This window comes from Arachis hypogaea, chromosome 5 (assembly GCF_003086295.3).
Source record: "Arachis hypogaea cultivar Tifrunner chromosome 5, arahy.Tifrunner.gnm2.J5K5, whole genome shotgun sequence".
Lineage (NCBI taxonomy): Eukaryota > Viridiplantae > Streptophyta > Magnoliopsida > Fabales > Fabaceae > Arachis > Arachis hypogaea.
The window spans coordinates 42099698-42121358 of NC_092040.1; the positions used below are offsets into that span (position 1 = coordinate 42099698).

Genomic DNA, 21661 nt, shown 5'->3' on the forward strand with positions numbered 1-21661 from the left:
TTCAAATTTAATTTTTCTGCTTAATTGAATTTTTCTTTTCTTTTTTTATTTTAATAAAAAGTTTTGATATTTAAATTTATTTGTGAACTTTCAACTAAAAATTATTAGATTTAAATATTTAAAATTATATATTAAATTTGTAAATAAATTTGTTTAAAAAAATAAAATTTAAGTTTACCGTTAGATTTATCATCGATTAAATATGCCAGTAACTATTAATTTAATTATTGATAAAAAATAATATATTACTATCGGATTTATCGGAAAAAAAATTCGATGGTAACGAGTTTTAGAATTTTACAATTAAAAGTTTATATCTGCTGGTAATTAACGGCAGACGAAAAAATTCGATGATAGCATAGTTATGAGCGGAATTTATAATGTTGTACTAATCTAGTCGATCGGAAGAGTTTTTAAAACAGGACAAATTAAATTTAATAATCGATGTGTCCATATTTTAAAAAAATAAAAAATTTAGATGTACTTTCAAATATTCAAAAATTTAAATATCTACAAATAAAAAAATCAAAAATCAATTTATCTTTTTCTCTTCTAATTTTGACTTTATTATTTCTTTTTAGCATAAGACTCCCTATTTATTCTATTTTTATTTTTATCACTTTGTGATGACTGCTCTTTAATTTTGGATTTTTTTTATTTTCTATATTTGCCTTTAGAAAAAAAATCTTTAGAGAAATATATTACCATCTATTTATAATCTATAAAAATTGTTACCAAAATTTTATACTTTGAATTTTAGTCATTTTGCTTTTTTAATAATGATACATCGACACTTCTAAATATCAACCAATTATCTTTTAAAAAAAATTTAAAAATTAAAAAAATCTTATCTATTATTTAACTAAAATATAAGTTATTAATTAAATACAATAAATATATAAATAACATATTATAATATTGTATAAAACTCTTAATACTATAATATTTGATCTATTTATAAATTATATTACATACAACTTTTATTATTATTACTTCATTTTTTAATCTCTCATATAAATTGTTAAAAACTACTCCAAATTCAAATTTGATATATTTTTTTTACTAAATATATTTAAATATATCATTAATATAAAGTTAATTCATAAATTTATATTATATTTTTAATGTTTTTATTTGAATTTATTTTTTCTTAACTTTTTTTTAATTATTTACAAATAATGACAATAACAAAAATGTAGATTTATACAATTTTAATATAAAATTTTATTTTTTTTATAAATAAATTTAAATTCCAAAAAATAATAATCTATAATTTAATTTGTATTATATTTTTATTAAATAATTATATTATATTATTATATACAAAAAAGGAGTGTTAGAGATCCACCAAATTTTGTAATATGTAGTTATTAATTAGTTATTATTAATGTTTTTAATGATGTAAAATTACATCTAATGATATAGAATTGCTTATTTTTTTTACTAATTAAGTGCTGGTTAGATTTTAATAAAATTACTGATCTCATATACAAATTATTAAATAAATATTTTATAAAATATTTTTAATATAAAATACTTTAAATTTAATATTAATATGCATATTATCTATTTATAAATAATATTAAAATATATTATATAATATAATTAATAGTTATCATTTTAGTTGCCTTAGTTGAAATTAAAGTACACAGAACCAAATGCAATTTCACCGGCACAAACCCAAACACAGAGTGAAGGTGCTAACCAGCAAGTGGGTTTCAACACGACACGTGGCTCCCAATGTAATTCGTGAATTCTGCTAATATAAAAGGAAAAAAAGAAAAAAAAAGAAAAGAAATAAAGTAAGAAAAAAACACTATAAACAAAGACAAATACAAAGCATCTTCGATGCAGATATTACGGTATCAATTACAGCAACCTTCTCAGTCCCGAAAAGTCCGAAGCTCAAATAGTTCAATGCCGATTCTCCCAACACCACCGTCATCGGAGCTTTCCTCCTCGGATCTATAACTTTCTTCTAAGGTGAGTCAAATATTCACCACTCTTTATTTCGATTTTGCTCTCTGGACTCTGACTATTAAACCCACTTGTTCCGCTGAAATTGATGCATCCATGGCGAATTCTTCTTCACTATATGTGTTAACTGGCAAAGAAAAACAGAAAATAGCTTGGGTATTAGAATAAGAGAAGCTGGTCAGCTCATTTTTTTGTTTAAACGTTGTAATCCAAAACCCTAGATTTCAAATCTAATTTCTCTATTTCTTTGCTGTTTTTGGTAAGGGAAAATAATTGCAATGAATTAATTGACCCAAAATGGTGTTTCGGTTTCCCTAAGTTGAATTGAATAGCCAAAATAACGGTCAACGAAAATCTATGAAGTTGTGACTCTGTACTTTGATTGTTTGAAGCTGTTATATGGACAAAGTGCACATTCCCTGAGCTGACATGAAAAACAAATATGTACTTTGATTGTTTGTAGAATTGGTATAGGAGATAAAGTTTGGAGCTGAACCAAATTTTATTTGTATTGTTGTGTTTGTTGCTGGATTCATTATCTATTATATGCCTCATCTCCTCTTTCATTATAATTTTTCCCAACCAAACCAAAGGGCAGAGGCTAAGATCATGGTCATCCAGGCCTTTTTTGTCTCCCTTGAAAAGAAAAGGTTTTTTTTGAATTTGGTGGGACATCTGTTTCAAAATTGCTCCTTGTACTATCTGTGAATTACTTTCCAGCCAAAATAATAGGGGGGCAGTCATAACTCATCCTATCAAGATCTTTATATCATAATTGTTCACTATAAGTGGGTAGTATTATCTATTTAATGTGCATCTTTGTTTTGATGTTCATTCATTATTTTTAGTGTTTTTTCCTCTAATTGAGGAGCAATTTTCTGCCTCAGGTAATGTTATACTGGAGGTTAGCTCAACCACTATCTTGGAGGAGGTCAAGTCTCAGCTTCTGTTATATTGCCTCATGTTTCCTTCTTGTGGCAATAAACCAAGCAGGAAGGGTTATAAATAATGAATAATGGAAACGAGGAAGATATTTTGAGCCCTGAAAACTGTTCCAAATTTTAGTGGAGGAAAAAAAAATTTCTTATATTTTCTCATAGACATCACCTGCCTTAATTAAAATGGGAGAAACCCAACTTGAAGAGTCTGAAGCAACTAATAGACAGATCAGCAGTAAAACAAAGTCCGGTTCTAAACTGGTTAGTCAATGTTCCTTTCTCCGTTCTTCTTTTCTGATTGTTTTCCCCACATTTGCCATGTACTTATCGCTTACCATTTGTTGATATTTGACAATTTCAGATTGTAGAGAAAACATTTGAGCATCCTGAGTGGCTACCTGATGGCTGGAATGTGGATTTCAAAACTCGAAAAAGCGGTTCAGCTATGGGACAGGGATATAAGGTGGTAGTTAAAGTTTTTTTAAGTAATGTTTTGGATATTTTTTTTTGCAGCCAATTAGAAAATGGCAACTTCATTTTGACCATCTTCTATCATGTTATTTCTTTATTATCACTGTATTAACCTCTTATGATTCCTAAATGTCTCATTGCTGGTCGTTGGCATCTTAACATTCCCGCAGATGCATCATTGATTCTGCAAGTCATAACCTGCTCACACTTAAGATATCTGGCCTCGAAACACAGATTATATACACTCATAATTTCATTATTTAAACTGCTCAGTTTTTGCATTGTTCATGGCAGGAACATCATGCGATCACCCAGACATATGCTTAAAATATGCACTTCATTCTTAATTACAATCATAACTTCAGCATTTGGTTGAACTGTAATTTTGTTCTATGTGCCTGGCTTTTCATCAGTTGTCCTTAATTGGTATGAACTGAGTTTGGGACATATCATTTGAGACCACTCACAAATTACTTGTAATGGTTGTATTCATTGACAAAAGCTACAATCTCTACTTGATGTGACCATGTAATTCTGTATCCAGTGCATTTTGTTTTCTTCTACCCTTCAGTTGGAGTATCAAGATGTTGTTTTGTTTTAGTTGCCCACAGTATTGTATCCATGTTTATTGTTGCAGTGTTACATTAATCCGCATGGAAAGAAATTCTACTCCAAATTAGAAGTGTTACGGTATCTCGAAACTATAAAGGGCAACAACTGCAATTCCAGAAAGGAGGAATCCAATACCATCCATTCTCCAAACAATGTTTGTATCTCTAGTTTTCTTTTTCTTCTTCAAGTTTTTATTTGTGAACTTCATTATCTTTGTGAGCCTCTATTTAGCCTATTGAATATTGTTAGAATTTAGAAGATGCAAATTATCTTAGATGAATAGTTTTCCCATATGTAGCTTTTCAATGTTTGGTGTGTTGATTGTTTTATTTTAGGATGCACTTGAGAAGCCCATGGTTGAGACATCCAGGACTGAGAATTCCATGGCTGAGAAGTCCACGGCTGGGAAGCCCAAGGCTGGGAAGCCCAGGGGTGAGAAGTCTACGACTGGGAAGCCCAGGTCTCAGAAGTCCACAGCTGAGAAGTCCACAGTTGAGAAGCCCAGGGTGGAGAAGTCCACCACTGAGAAGTCCACAGCTGAGGATTTACCACCTGGCTGGATAATAGAAGTCAAAGAAAGGAAGAACAGCAAAATCAATAGAAAAGATTTGGTATGAATTTTCATTTGATGCCTGATAGAGATTCATGCTTTGCTTCCCAGCTCCACTACAAAGTGCAACTCTTATTTTTTAAGTATGGAAGTGGTGGTGGACATTTTTGTAGTATTGCTTTTTCCCACCAAATCTAGAGTTACTCATTCTCTTCTCCCCCCCACCCCCCCTCCTCCCCCCTTCCCCCTCACTCTCCCCTTCATGGAAGTGGACATTGGTTATTATATTATTATTGTGTAATACACTGCATTAACAGTTCTCTCAAATTTTTAGTGCTTATATAGATTTTGACTGGGTTATATCCTGACAGTTATATATAGATCCAGAGAGTGGATATGTATTCCGTTCCAAGAAGGATGCACTGCGCTATCTCGAGTCTGGAGATATAAGTTCGTGTGCGATTAAACCATTTAAACGGGAAATCCAAGATGAAGATAAATTATCTGTAAGCCTTGCTTTCTCAACTTGTGCTACTCTACAATCCTAGCTGTCTGTGAGTACGCCTAATTTCTAGTTGTCCAAACTGCATGCAATTTAAAGATTAAAGGAAGGAAGAAATTTTTGTCATCTTATAAGACTTGAGATTTGTTTTGAAAACAGTTTTTGCCTTGACAAAGATAAATAATCTTATCAGAAGATAATTACATGCACATAATTATTTCAGTTATCTTTGTGCTGCTCTGTTAAAACTTAAAAGTGTCTACTTGGAATTTGGTAGTTTTTAAATTATCTAATTCAAGCAGTTCGAGAGATTATCTTTCATGAACTGTGACTCCCACTTAGTTTTAGCAAGTGATAAGTTTCCATCATTAGAATTTGCCTACTTGCATAGTATCCTCTTATAAAGGGTCCTATTAGTATGTTGTATTTTGTTTCCTCTTAACAAATCTGAAGTTCATTTTTCAATGCGAGAAATGAAGGTGAAAGTAATTCTGTGAATTTTCTTTTTGTTCAAATTAGCCGGCATCTACAGTCAAAAAGCAGAAAATAAAGCAGTCTGGAATTAACCGACAACTTTTTGCCGGTAAGAAATCTTTGATGATTATATTTAGAATCAGCTTATGACTTTTGCCACAAGTTAATTCAAATCATAATGATAAAAGTATATTCCATTTACATCTAAAATTTCCAACTGCAAACTTGTTACTGCAGGCAAAGAAATATCCGATGAAAGCAGCTTAGAATTGCCAGATGCTAACAGCTCAGAAAAAAGGCAACATGTGGAGGTGTCTTCTGGAATGATGGCTCCTTTTGTTCCTACAGGGGAATCTATTGGCCAAATTCAATCGTTAAAGAATGGAGTTGCATACCCTCCCAAAACAAAGAAAATGTCTGATCCAGGTATATTGGTATTTTGTTCAAATTGAATCTTCAGAAAAATGGGAAAAATCTTCAAAAGAGTAAAAAAGTTCCCTGCTGATTCTAGAGTTCCACTTAAATCGTGCAGATGATGTGCAAAATAAGAATGATGTTGTCAATGTGGTTGAAAATGCTAGTAAGAAGAATCACAGTAACCCTACTGTATCAAAAAACAGGGGGTTCAGTGTGGCTCACCGGTCTTCGCCGAGACTTGCCGCAGCAGAACCTGACCAATTGACTAACAGCCTGACCAGTGAACAGTGTCTTGAAGTTCCAAGAAGAAACTTGAGAAGAGGTAGTCAGGGTTTGGCCGCTGACGATCACTCTTTGAAAGAATCCAAATTGCTTGCAAGTGAGATTGCTAAAAGTGGAGAAATTTGTTCCGACTTGAACAAATCCAGCAACAAGAAAGAGCCTTCGGTTCCTCGGCGAGCATCAAAAAGACTTGCTGGATCTGAGCCTGAGCTGATGAGCAACTCCCTCTCCTATGAAAGAGCTCCGGAATATAATAAAAGCAAAAAGTCTAAAAGTGGGATCAATACAAACTTGCTTTCACGTGATGGTGAGGCAGGGCTGAAGCTTGTAGAACATGGATCAATGAATGGATTGTCATCCACCAGAGGGAGGAAACACCCCCAAACCTTGCCTGTAACCAAAGATAAACTGGATAAACGTAAAAATGAGGAAATGAATGATGAGAAATCAGAACTTGAGCAATCTCTGGCATTCCATTATTCTTGGTCTGACCCAAGTTTGGAGTTTGCAATTAAGACCCTCACTGGCACATTACCTGCAGAGGATTCAGTTGCTAACAGACCTATAGTGATTTCTGAAACAGATAAGTTGCCTGAAAATGATGTGTTTAAGAATGATACAGGAAGCAACAGTGACAAAAAACCCAAGGTAAATTCAAGTAAATCCAAGAAGAAGAAAGAGCCTAAAGTGCCTACGCGATTGTCTAAGCGACTTTCTGGCCATGATCCTGAGGTACTTCCTACTGAAACAGCACCTGAATATTCCACTAGAAAATCAGGTAAGAATAAACCAGATGCAAATGAGATTTTAACTAATGGAGCATCCGGGAAGCTTCATGCTGGGGAAGAATCATCCAACCTTATTGTTCATGCATCTGACATGTTGAAAACTAGCAAATGTGGTGAATCATCGAATGGTGATGAGTTGCAAAAATCACAAACTGTTCCCAATGAACAACAACGGGGGCCTGAAGCTGAAAGTATTAATGAGAGATCAGAGCCACAGTTCCCTGTACAGTTTGGGGACAACTGGTCGGATCCATGTGTAGAATTTGCAGTTAAGACTCTCACTGGTTCGGTGACTGTTGATGCTGCCAATGTGCCTGTTGTGACACTTGATGTCAATGACCCACCAAATGAGGAATTGTCGGAGAATGCAGTGCAGAAGAGCAGTGATGCTGCTGCCGATAACAACAATCATTGCCAGATCAAGGAAGTGCTTAATGCACCAGTTTGCCGGCCATCGGAACAATGCTTAGAGCAAGGGCAACCTGAGTTGGGATCCAACCCTACATCCTATCAAAGTGATCCTGCATTTGCAAGTAGTGTGTCTTGCGGTGATGAAGGCAAAATAACAAGGAACTCTGATGGGGGACAATCTCTACATGTTGAAGCTGGGAATATGACGCAAATTGATATAAACACACTCTTTTTTGACGACCCATTCACAGAAGATGAACAGATTCTTGAGGATAATTCTATTGCAGAACAAGCACAGCCTGGAACAGAAGCTACAAACCGTGATAACTCTGAAAGAGAGTTTTGTGTTTCCTTCATGGACACTTGGTCAGACCCATGCTTAGAATTTGCATTTAAGACTCTCACGGGAGATATCCAAGTTGAGGAAAATATGGCGGGGCAAGGATGTTTCCCGGAACATGCGAACCGACATGACCAGAGAAATGGTGGCTCGGCATTACCAGAAATCGGATCTTCCAGCATCTCCCGAAGTCACATGGCAGAGAAATCCATGCCGCCACAACCACCATCAATGAGCCCTTCATTCCTCTCCCGAAGTCACATAGCAGAGAAATCCGTGCTGCCACAACCACCATCATTGAGCCATTCCTTCCTCTCCCAAAATCACATGGCAGAGAAATCCATGCCGCCACAACCACCATCATTGAGCCATTCATTTCTCTCCCAAAGTCACATGGCAGAGAAATCCGTGCCGCCACAACCACCATCAATGAGCCCTTCATTCCTCTCACGAAGTCACATGGCAGAGAAATCCGTGCCGCCACAACCACCATCAATGAGCCCTTCCTTCCTCTCCGGAAGTCACATGGCAGAGAAATCCATGCTGCCACAACCACCATCAATGAGCCCTTCCTTCCTCTCCGGAAGTCACATGGCAGAGAAATCTGTGCCGACACAACCACCATCATTGAGCCCTTCCTTCCTCTCCCGAAGTCACATTGCAGAGAAATCTGTGCCGACACAACCACCATCAATGAGCCCTTCCTTCCTCTCCCTAAGTCACATGGCAGAGAAATCTGTGCCGGCACAACTACCATCAATGAGCCAGCCCTTCCTCTCCCTAAGTCACATAGCAGATAAACCCATGCCGGCACAACCACCATCGATGAGCCCTTCTTTCTTCCCCCCGACACAACAGTCATCACAACAGTCATCGATGAACTCTTCAATCTTCCCCGAAGAAAAATCAAGCCAGCAGCACACAGGAACCGATGCGCAGAGGCATTATTCTCAGTACAACATTAATTTTCAAAGAAGGTAAACACTCGCAAAACATGAGCTTAAGTAGCTAATTATGATTGGTAATGGCTGACTCTATTGTTGTAGACAACAAGACCAATGTTTGTCTTAATATTTCTGGTCGAGGTTTGTGAATACCTTCTGAAAAATGAACTTAGACATGATGTATTGTATTGTACTATTGTCTGCAATCTGCGGATAACATCCAGGTTATTGTAGCATCAACTTTTGGGGCGATGATAAGGCCTCCAAGGTTAAAAATCATAGGAGAAGTTTCCATATTATGTCTAGGACCGAGCATTGAGCAACACGCAAGTCTTCCTTAGCGGCCAAGAAAATGTTGGATGATATGGCAAAAAAAGTTTACAAATTTTTTTCTTATAAATTTTTTATTTCTAAACTGGTATAAGATAAAAAGAAAAAGAAAGAGTTGAGGTCCGAGTGTGTGACCCTATCAGAAAATAGCATAAAATTGTGTATTAATTATCTCTAACAAAATGCAATCGCCTTTTTACAATTTTTATCTTAAAATAAGTTTTTAGTTGAAATATTCAAATATTAACTATCGGAAATTCATTTATTCGAATATTAAAGATAAATAATAATTCACATTTCTCAAACATGGTTCTTTTTCAAAATACATGTTTCATGGATTTCCTGCATTATTAAGAAAATATTTATTTTCTAATTATGAATCTTATTCTTATTTAAAATTGTAAATTATAAAAATTAGATTTAAAATTGTAAAATATAAAAATTAGATAACGTATTTCTTCAGGTGTAATGTTGATCATTCAATTTGGAACTCTCCCATAAATAGGTCTAGTTTGTCCTATGCAGCAGATACTGTTTGACAATGTACTCTTTGTGACTGCTTGATAGAGTTAAGCCTCAAAGTATTATGTATTCGAGTCTCAAAGTGGTATTTGAAGTTAATAGTTATCAAATTTCGTCCTTGAACTTGTATTTCGGGACTTGTACTAGTCTCTAAGGTACTTTCCATCCATCAGAATACTTATCTGAAGAATCTTTCATGTCAAGGGTCAATGTAAAAAGATTACTGACTAATGATAATTAATTTATGCATCAACTTGTGTTCATCATATTCATATAATTAGGCATTTTTCAATTTTCAAGTATGGAGTCCACCTCACTGAATCTGCCAGAGATATATTTGTTATGCAAAAAGTTGCAAAACAAATAAAGAAAAATGGAAGCTATCCGTAGGTCATAATTTTCGACACAGGTACTCTATTACACACCAAGAAAAACAAACACAACTAACATATTAAGAGCTTATTATCATCACAGAATGAAGTTTTCAACAAAGAAACTTCATCTTTTATTCTAAGCCAATAATAGGCCACGGCAGCATCTGTTCTCACATTCTCTACTGAATGCTCCTAGTTCCAGGCATCAAAAGAGGAAATTTAGATGACCCCAAAGGACAGAACACAACCCTGTAGTTAGAACCTGCAGGGCAAGTGAAAAGGCTGGTTGGATCATCTTTAGGGTAGCTATAAGCATCAGGGCACCTATCTTTGAAGAATCTCGAGTAATATGTGGGTCCACAGCTAGCTTGCGGATCGGTGCAGCAATACTCATTGCTGTGGAACACCGGGCAAGCGTTGTTACACCCTCCTTGTACTCGCAACTCGTTAGGACACTGTCCGATAATGTCGGCGGTGCAGCTGATCTTGTGACACCCACCATTTAGAGGGTAGAAGTCCATGGGGATGTTGAATCCATCTATAACTGAGATGTCATAGAAATCTTGGTTAGCATATTGGTTCAATGCGAATTCGGCCAAGGTGTTGGGTGGGACACCCCAGCCTTGGCATTGGAGTCCACCGGTGCAATCTCCAGTTTGGCAATGGCCTTGACCATTGCCATCAAAGTTGCATCCGGTGCGACCCCAAATGCGGCCCATGGTAGTGCCGGGTGCCACCCAAATGTTCCATGTCTGGCCTCGGTCCAGGCGCATACCTCCGCCTGGACTAGCAGCGGCCCAGACAGTGTAGGGACAATTGTTGATGATCTCAAAGTTTGCTGCATTTACTAAGGTGAGAAAAGAGGCATAGATGAGGATGGAGCAGCGTGGGAGGCTGAGTGAGTAACCCATTTAGCCTTTGTTGTGAGGGGTTAATTGATTGTAAGTGTGTGTGTGTTTTAGTAGAAGAGTGCTATATCTGATGGGGTTTTATAGACTATATTATTGAGTGGATTCTATCATGCTAATTTAATAATGCATGAAGGCGTTAGCTAAGATTCAATAATGAAATGAAGGGGCGGCTATTAGGATAAACAGACAAAAGTCTAATTACTTGGACTTTTATATAACTGGATGGATATACTTGTAATGGATTTACAGAAAGTTATTAATAAACCTAATAAAGGTTAACTTAGCAGAAGTAAATTTAAGGAAAATACATTTAAACTTAAATGGGAGCTACTATGAACAGCAATTTGGTGCAGAAATATTTCATGTTATGCAAGGTTTAGAGAAGAATTGTACCTAAAAATGTAGTGTCATAAATAGTTTAACTTGATAAATGTATAAATTTCTGAATCTACAACTTGAATCTATTTACCATTTCAGATTTTTGGATTTAGTTAGATATTTTTATATAAAATAAAAGGAAATCACTCGAATAAAGATATTAAAAATATTTTTTTAAAAGATATTTTTTAATAATTAGAATTTAACACATATAACTTATTAAATTGTGTTATTTTTATTAAAATTAGATCGGACAAATCAATTTAACCGAAAATTCAATAAATTAAATTTTGAATCAGTCTAAATTAATATTATTTTATAGAAAATAACTAGAATATTTCTATTATAAAAAATTACTAAAATACTCCTTTTATATATATATATATATTGAAAATTCTAACCAGAGAAGTAAATGGCTAGAATTTAGAATTTTTAAAATTAATATATATATATATATATATATGAATATTTTAGTCATTTTCTATAATAAAGATATTGTAGTTATTTTCTATAAAAAAATAATATTAATTTAGATCAGTTCAAGATTTGATTTACTATTTTTTTATCAAATTAATTTATCTAGCCTAATTTTAACAAAAATAACACAGTTTAATCGATTATATGTGTTAAATTTTTAATTATTAAAAAATATATTTAAAAAAAGACGTTTTATATGTTCTTATCTGAGTGGCTCTTAAAATAAAATAGGAGAATTTTATAAATAAATAAGTATACACCTTGAATGAAATTGATAGATATATTTTATATATTGTAAACTAGTTCCTATATAGAAAAATCAACACTGATACAGAAAAGAATTCTGCTAGAGAGCCAATGGAATATTTGTACAATGTGTACAATAATTTTATTGTACACATTGTACACTAAGAATTCGTTTGGATAGGTTCATAAATTATTTTTTTTTACTTTTAACTTATAAAAATATATAGTATTAATGTCTGGTACAATTTTTAAGATCAAATTGCAGTTTTCTAAAAAGCTATTTTAGTGCTGATGGAGAAATTAAAAAAAATTATTTTTTTTCATAATAAAAAGTTTTTTTTATCACTCTTCTCTTAAAATAAATATTTTTAAAACTAAAAAATTAAAAACAAAATAACTTATTTATAAATTACTTTTAATATAAATATTTATTATTTAAATAATTTTTTTAAAAGTAATTTAATTAAACTATTTATCTAAATTAGGCCTAGCTCCTCATACTTTCTCTATAAAAAAAATCTCTAGCTTTCCATATAGGCCATATCCGATCCCTAACAAAGAAAATGGCAAAGCAAGCTAGAGTGCTTATTATAATATCAGGATTGTAGTTATCTATCTTTTTGCACCAACTACAAATAATAAAATCAACACTTTTGCATGAAAATCTATTAAGCTATTCAGTGTTAATTCATGGATTTTTTTCCGTTGATTTTCAATAATTATATATTAAGATAATATAACTTTTGAGATAAAGACTGAGATTTGAATAACATATATTAAATAATTATTTATCATATTGTAAAATCATCAACCTTAATAGTTTCAACGTTCAATAATTGTATAGTCCATGTGCTTTTGTAGGACTAAATTACAAAATGAGATTTGAATATTTTAAAACCACTGCACAAAAAACAACGAAAAACAATTGTTATTTGTAAAAACTATTATTAATTTGTTGTTGTGATATGAACATGTAAGCACAATATTCGATAATGCTCATTTCTCTATTTTTCCTTGGGTCCCCTAGAACTCGAATTGGATCCAACTTGGGGAGCAAGTTGAACACTTCTCTCATTACTTTGGTTATCATCCCTCTGCGATAATTACTCTAAACGTGGGGTTAACTCTTCACTCTACAGGGTAAGTCTAACATTTTTACTCTATAAATATATAAATATCTCATCATATAGATATTTTTTAAAAATTAAATCTCACTTAAATTTGTTAATTAAAATTCTTGATAACTTGAGACAAGAATCCCAAACCCACACCTAAAGACATTTGAACCTAAAGTCTAAACACAAATCCACCTTAATTTCAAGCAACACCTCAAAATAAGTAGTATACTAACATTTTTTTCTAAAATAATATTACTCATAAAACTTTTTAAATTATGTCTCCCGGTTTGGTTCTGATTTTGTGTATTACGGCAAAGAAAAATTTCAAATTTTCTTTACTTTGTCGTGGAGTCAAAAGTTTTCGTAGATCAAGAAAAAAATCAAATGATAAACTATATCTAGTTATTATTTTTTATAAAAATTTTATTGACTTGTTTAATTATTGATTTATTTAATTTATTATTATGTGAAATAAATTTAAATTATATTATTTTATTTATTTTTATTTTTTTAGAAACATCTAGTACATGTGAATTATAATTACTTCAAGAAAAAGAAAAGGCCGTAACAGAAAAAAGAGAGTACATAAATAGTGTAAGAATATAAGCAGCATCAAACATATTTTAAAGGAAAAATTTGGGAAAACAAATTTTGGGGAAAAAAAATAAAACTGTAATATATTTTGGTTATTTAATAATAATAATAATAATAATAATAATAATAATAATAATAATAATAATAATAATAAAATATTAAATTAGTTTTTTGTATTGAAAAATTTTAGTGTTCACACAAAAAAAACATGCTATAAAAATTAGAAAAAAAGGATAAATTGGTCCCTAATTTTTTTTTAGAAGACATTTTTGTTTCTGATGATTGAAAAATACAATGATGTCCCTGACCGTTCAAAATTATGAACAAATATATCCTCCCATTAAAAACGGCCCGTTAGCCCCGTCGGAAAATGCTGAGGTAGCTCCCGTGACAGTGACATGAACGTAACGGAGTGACACGTTAGCAAAACATTCTGAAATTAGGATATATTAATCCCCAGCGTCCAAAACGACGCCGTTTCTCTCCCACCCCCAATGTTTCAAATTGTTGAACCCTATTCTCTCTCGATTTCACAGAAAGAGTGAAGCTGGTGAACGAAGAAAGGGAGCATGGCATCGGATGGCGTATCATCTTGGTCGAGAAGAAGTGGAGGTGTAGAAAGAGAAGAGCAATTTGCCGAAGGGTCTGGCCCTAAGGGGAAGGATGGCAAAGATGGGGTTGCACCAAAGTGCTTCTGTGGAGAACACGCTATCCTATTCATGTCGAAGACGAGCAGCAACCCTAATAGATTATTTTTCGACTGTCCGTTTTATAAAGTATGTATAACTGTGTAGGAATTTGTTAGTGTTAGGGTCTCTAAACCAGGTTTTCATGGTGATATCTGTGGACCGATTTTGTGTAGGTGAGACAACCCCATTGCAAGTTTTTTTTTTTTGTGGTTGGATGAGCACATTGGAAGGTTTGGGTTGAGTGATTCAAGGTTCCAGGGAGAGAAGGAATTTGGTGACGTTGAAGAGCATCAATAGAACCATGGCATGGAAAACAAGATCAGTTGTTTAGAGAAGAGGATAGTAGCTTTAGAGTAAAAAAAATCCAATAAAATGGTGTATATATGTGATTTTAATTGTCCTGATTGCTGCTATTTTAAGTTGTAAGAACTGATTGATGGTTAAATATGATAACTATGGTTAATTGTTGCCTGGAAAAATTTGAACATATTTTTTCTAGAAATGTATGAGTTTTTAGCCTGTATATTGCAATGTACACCAGAAAATGAAAGCTAGGAAAATAACAAATAATCAAACTTTTAATAACTGGCATTAAACCTTTGAAGTTAAACATTGTTTATTGTAACTGACAACCCAAAAAAAAAAGGACGACTAGTCAGCTAGTAATGTCTACACATGTATGCATGCTACCATTAACAAGTTTTTACTTAACCACAAACAGGTAACCAAAAAGGTTGCTAATACAAAAAATGATAGTTATATCTCGAATTTGCCATAAAGGTTTACAGCAGGACACATTTGTCACAAAATAAGATAACAGTTCATTTGCTTCATTCGTTGGAGTCCTTAGACGCTGACACAGTGGATTTAGATGGCAGTGGAGTCTGCTGAGGCTGTGCAGCTGCTTGCGTGCTAGATGGTGCTTGGTGAAATGGTGCTTGTTGCTGGGTGCTACATGGTGGTGGCCCTTGACCAAGTGGAGCAGGCGGCCGAAAAATCTTCTGTTTTGGTCTGAACTTAGATGGTTTAGGTCGAGCTGTGCCGGTGACCATGGATGGAGCATTTCCTGGTGGCCTAAAAGGCTGGTTTAAAGTTGGTGTATGTGGCCTGCCACTTGAAACCGTTGGGTCAAGTGGTCCTAATACAATTGTTGATCTTGTAACTCTTGTTGAAACAGGTGCAACATTCGTCGCAGTTGGACCAGCTCCGCTCGGAACCTGCCATAAAACACGCCAACATACTCAGTCAATAATTACTCAATACATATACTAAACAGCTTATAATGACAAACAATTGAACAGTTACAGTAGGTTGTTGCTGCTGGGGTGTTGAGCTACCTGATTGACTGTTTGAAGCATCCTGGACACAATGGTCAAATTAGTGTATATTTAATACAAAGACATATTAGTCCCTCAAGAATAATATACTAATACAGATTAATCCTTAAAAATTGAGGTACTAAGACATAAAAATCCCTGACATTTATTGTATTAAGACATTTAAAACCTTGAACTACTTGCACTTGGGACACAGTAGCGGCTGAATCTTATAAGTAAAGATACTATTATTTAGAAATTGATCTTACCTCTGGTGATGGAGTAGATTCTGACAAAGGAAGACACGCAAGTGCTTGGGAGGTGCTCTCACCCTTCTTCTTAGGCCTTTTGGTCTTCGGCTTTCAATTCAGGTTCGATGGTGCTCCCTTGCAAGTTTTGTAATTATGGTCCTTCTCACCACACTTACTACAAGATACAGAGAAAGACTTCTTCAGTTTACCCCCTTGCATCAGTGGCTCTGCAGGGTCTTTCTGCCGGTTATGAACCTTTGGCCGCCCAATCCCTCTTTTGATGATAGGTGGGTCTGGCTGTGAAAATTGAGTTCTGGCCTAGAACTCTGAGCTTGGCACTAGTTGAATGCAATATGCATAAGTCCTCCTGATGGACTCTATACAGAGCCAAGGGTGCACATAGTCCTATGACTGGTCACATCTCTTTCTAATGGCAGCAAGTGCATGTATGCAAGGCATGCTTGAGGTAATATGGGAAACAGTTTTAAAATGTTCAACATAACACAACAATTCATGAATCATTCTAACTACAAAGTACAGAGGTTACCAGTAAGTTGCCATTTGTTGCACGAGCAAGTGTACTTAATTAGATCCACATCCACCTTGCTTGCTTTGCGGCTCACCTCAAACCTTTTTCTTTGGTGACCCACTCAGCCATCCACTTAGTGCTCAGATTGACTAGCCTCTCCATCCTCTTTTGCTGTACTGGTGCTAGCTTTTTAGTGTGGTTGTCCAGGAATCGTTTGTGATTCACCATCCTCCTCATCAGGTAACACCTGATTTCTTCACACATGGTGAGGATGGGCTTGGTACGGTACTTAACTATCTTTACATTAAAAATCTCACACATATTATTTGTGAGGTTATCAATCTTGGACGCATGAGAGAAATATGCCTTAACCCAAGTTTCTGGTGGGAATTTGCTGAGGTATTTCCAAGCCCCATGGTTTACTTGCTTCAGCTTGTCCATAGATTCCTTGAATTCTGCAACAGTAGTGCATCTAGTACACTCCCACACAACCTCTCTAATGTACCAGTCTTTGAAGTAATTAATGAAATTCTTCCACATGTGCATCACGCAATTGCGGAGCTTTGCATGTGGCATAACCTCCTTTAGCAGGCAGTAAACCCTGCAACATACGAGGACATTAAAGAATGATATATCAAATTAAATCAGTTATATGTGAAACCAAACTTATTTATTAATCAAAATTATAGCTTACCTTTTGTTGGTCGGATATGAAGGTCCACCCATAACTGGCACTGTCACTTATGTCTTCCTGAAGATTAGTCAGGAACCATTTCCAAGCATCTTTGGTCTCAGCCCTCACAACTCCATAGGCAACAACGTAGAACTGATTGTTGGCATCTTGCGCAACTGCTGCTAGAAGCCAACCCATGTAGTACGTTTTCAAAAACAACCATCTAGGTGCAACAAAGTTCTACACCCATCCTTGAACCCTTTCTTACAAGCATCTAAGCATATGTATAATTTATCGAAAACAGGAGGTGATTCTGGAATTTGCATAAGCTCCAACCTGGCCGTCGAACCTGGATTGCTTATCAGAATCTACTCACAGTAGTCCATGCTCCTTTTGTATTGATCCCTTTCATTGTCCATGATCTTCTCCCTAGCCTCCACTACTGCTCTGTACACCATCTTAGGGTGTGGGCATAATGAAAACTCCTCCCTTAGAAATTCAGTTGCCTCCTTCATGTTCATGTGGGGTTGGGTTGCCATCCTCTTTTTAATCTTCTTGCTAAGCCAATGCTGGTCAATTGCATTGCTTCCTAAATCCCTTGCACAAGTATGTTCTTGCACATATGTCTTTACTTGATAACACTGCAAGATTTTGTTATAGGACAAATGAATTAGGAATGGACACTCCTCATCCTTGCAACCTACCTTTACCCTCTCCTTGTCGTTCTTTATCCACTTCAGCTCCCTCCCCTTATCAATGAAGAAATCCTTTACGACCTCCTTAAATCTTTCAACAGTAGCAAATCTGGTTCTTAAATCAAATCTCCCCTCAGCGTGAGCATAGTCATAATCAAACTCAGGAAATCTCCTTCTGCTACCTTCATCATCAGATGAAATGGGTGTATGCAACTCCTCGAACTGATACTCAATATGATTTCTTCCATTTCTGATGGTAATTCACTAATTTAGAATCCCCTTGCCCCTGCTTTATCTGGCTGCACACCAGGATTACCACCACCACCTCCTTGATCATTCGGCCCATCAGCCCCCTAAGCACCAACATTATCCCCTGCACTATTTTCTCCTCTTACATTCACCCTGGTCCTATTATGAACCCTCTTCTGTTCAACCTTAGACTTTCCCTTTGATCATTGCCTCCTTGCAACTGGCTTCTTCGGGGTTACTATCTTTTTTCTACCCTTCGTATTTCTTTTTCTCTTACAACTAGCAACCTCGCCATTACTGTCACTCTCAGTACTAGAGGTCTCCACTCCAGCTGGTGGAGGTTTGTAGAGCACATCCTTCATGTTTTCGTATCCGTCATCTGATGAAGAGGATGTCTTCACTTCCTCTAATATCTCATCCACATCCACTGCCCCATCACCATTCCTTCCAGCATCTTCAACAACCTTAGGGACATCTACTCCATGATCAAAGTATATATGGAACTCAGAATTATTTTGGTTCTTCGATATGCTATCTCGCATTGCATTTATCGCAGCATCCCCATTTAACTTGTTCAAACCCGACTGAAGGTAGCTACTTGTAGGATCATACCAGTATACTTCCTTGTATGATTGGTATCCCAAACCCTTGAACAACGTAACAAGGTCTTCAAAGTTGATAAAATCCAGGTCCATCTCAGGGAACCTCTCTTCCTTCCCATTTTCATAAACCAAGGCTCCATCAATCCTTCGGACAAACTTACCTCCATGGTGAAAAATCGGCACCACAAAAACGTCAACCATCTGAAATCAACCAATGATCAACAACCTATCAGTCCAGAAACAGTTACCAAAATTACGAACCAAACCCCTTTGCCCTAACATAATCCCTCCTACTAATCCTACCCCCAACGTTTTCAAAAAAGTTTTTTCATTACATTACACTCCTGTTTTCCACACTCTCAACATGCACACACACTGCATTTACCCTTTGTTTGCACTACAATAACCAAAACTTAAACGATAAGCAACACGATCTTACCTTCTAAGGAAGACAACAAGTACGACCTCAACGAAAACCTCCTTCTTGGCCTCCCACAGCAACTTCACGATGGACCGATAGCTCTTCCACGTAGTGTAATTTTTGGAGGGAGAAACAGGGGGGACTTTGATAGTTGATCTTCTTAGGTTTTTAGTAATTCAAAGGAGAGAACATGGGTGTTATGGGTATTGCATATGGAAATTAAATTGGGTTTGAAGGAGTAGGGGAGAAACGGCGTCGTTTTGGATGCTGGAGACTAATATGTCCTATTTTCAGAATGTCTTGCCAACGTGTCACTCCGTTACGTCCACATCACTGCCACGGGAGCCACCTCAGCATTTTCCGATGGGGCTAACGGTTCGTTTTTAACGGGGGGATATATTTGTCCATAATTTTGAACGGTTAGGGACATCATTGTATTTTTCAATCATCGAGGACGAAAATGTCTTCCGAAAAAAAGGTTAGGAACCGATTTGTCCTTTTCTCTAAAAATTATACGTGTTTTGTTTAAAAAGTGATGCGTGGTTCGTCTTTTATTGTTCATGTCACAATTTTTTAAATTAATTTTTGGTTTAATTATTCTGTTGGTTTCTATACTTTTGCAAAATTTTTAATTAAGTTTTTATATTTTTTTTTAATTGAGTTCTTACACTAATTTTTTTTCAATTGAGTCTCTATACTTTTTTCTTTTTATTTGAGTCCCTGCACTAATTTTTTTTTTAGTTGGGTCCCTATCCAATTAAACTAATTACTACCAAAAGAGACCTAATTGAAAAAAAAATGGTGCAGAGACTCAATTAAAAGAAAAAAAGTATAGAAACCTAATTAAAAATTTTGCAAAATTATAGAGACTAACAAAGTAATTAAACCTTAATTTTTGGTTCCTGTCCCCTTCTCATATGTAAGGATTTTTTTTTGTGAAGACCTATGTGAGATTAAACAAGGATAATTATAAGATTAATTAACTTGACTATTTGCACTGAACGCTTGAAGAATTTGATTTTTTTAATGTATTATTAATTTATTATACTTTTGTATAAATTTTTGGTTTGGACTTTGGAGTATTTTTTGTAGGTTTTTATTTAATTAAAATTTTTTTATTGTATTTACAAATTTTATTTTTTTTTACCAAAAAATAAATTTATTTATTTTTAGTATTTTAATTTATCATAACAACATTTATTTAGCTTTCTATTTCAAGAAAATAAAATGTATTACACCAACATTATTGAAAAATTTCTCCTTTTTAATAGTTTTTTCTCATTTTTTCATCTATGCTCAAAATACTAATAGGTTTTTTTCGTGGTTAATTGGATATCAAATTATAATTTTTATTTGAAATTTTTATTCACTTGGTAAATATATTATTTTTCTTCTGTCAGTATCATAGAATATCTCTTTTGTATTTGGACATAATTCTGTTTTAGTCTTAAAAATTTAAAGTGTCTTATTTAAATTTAAAAAAATTTTATTTAGTTTTAATGTAGTCTTATCATGGGTCAACGTTAAATAATTAACGGAATGTCCTACATTACAGTTGTATAAAAATATGGTAATTATCTGAAGAATAAGTACAAATTCTAGTGACACAAAATCAACCGTTGATACATCAATATATTTATTTATTATTTTAAACATCTTTATATTTTGTAAGTTGCTCTTGTAATTTCTTAACTTGATGGTGTAATTTTTTCATTTCAATCTCTTGAATAGTTATACGCTTTGGAGCCATCTTTTATTACTATACAATAATGTTGATGTTTTATGATGATGATGCACAATGATGATGGGAATGCACCAATCTATCTATTTATAATATATAAAAGCTGATACCAACTTTCTCCACAATGAATTTAAACCTTCTTTTCTTTGCTATGATCCCACGTCAGCAATTCTAATGACTTGGCAAAAGATGAAAATCAACCCATTATCATTTAGTAAAATATTTTAAAAAAATTAAAACAAAAAACTCTTATCTATTATTCAATTGAAACATCAAGTACTAATTAAATGCAATAAACATACATTAAAAATTGTCATAATAATAATTATAAAAAATTTCAGTTACAAATATTCAAATTCTACAACTTATATAGCCAATTTGGGTTGGTCGAGTGGTCAGCTCACTCGTTCGCTTAAGCAAGTGTCGGGAGTTCAAACCCCACCTTGTGCATGTAGCAACTCATTGGCCAGCGGCAGACCCTTAAATAGAGTTCCGATCCGCGACGGATTAGTCTTTGACCTGTCAGGTTGGGGGATACCGTGGGCAACCAAAAAAAATTTCTACAACTTATACATATTAAAACTCTTACTACTCTTCATTTCTTAATCTTTCATACCAATTGTCAAAAAATTCAATTTAATATAACATTTTTATATGTTTTTCATTCTCATTCATTCATTTTTTTTAATTATTTACAAAAGAAATGCATGAAAAGACAAAGTGTAGTAATCTATACAAATCAAAAATAAAAAAATAAAGATGTAATTTTGTACCACTCTAATATAAATAATTTATATCTTTTTTAAAAATAAATAAATTCAAAATCTTAAAATGATATA

The 21661-nt window shown here is 34.3% G+C and overlaps 2 protein-coding genes across 2 annotated transcripts; one reads left to right on the plus strand and one right to left on the minus strand.

The window, feature by feature from the left end:
- The first annotated feature begins 1789 nt into the window (after positions 1-1789).
- LOC112801492 (uncharacterized) lies at positions 1790-9005 on the plus strand. The gene is made up of 9 exons (XM_025844254.2): positions 1790-1983; positions 2865-3176; positions 3277-3378; positions 4024-4152; positions 4334-4609; positions 4920-5054; positions 5570-5633; positions 5762-5950; positions 6057-9005. The coding sequence occupies exons 2-9, from the start codon at positions 3099-3101 to the stop codon at positions 8741-8743; spliced, it is 3660 nt and encodes a 1219-aa protein (XP_025700039.1). The 5' UTR covers positions 1790-1983; positions 2865-3098; the 3' UTR covers positions 8744-9005.
- Positions 9006-9945: 940 nt separating this feature from the next.
- LOC112801493 (thaumatin-like protein 1) lies at positions 9946-10910 on the minus strand. Its single transcript, XM_025844256.3, has one exon. It carries the CDS (start codon positions 10841-10843, stop codon positions 10112-10114), a length of 732 nt encoding a protein of 243 aa, XP_025700041.1. The 5' UTR covers positions 10844-10910; the 3' UTR covers positions 9946-10111.
- Between the last annotated feature and the right edge of the window lie 10751 nt (positions 10911-21661).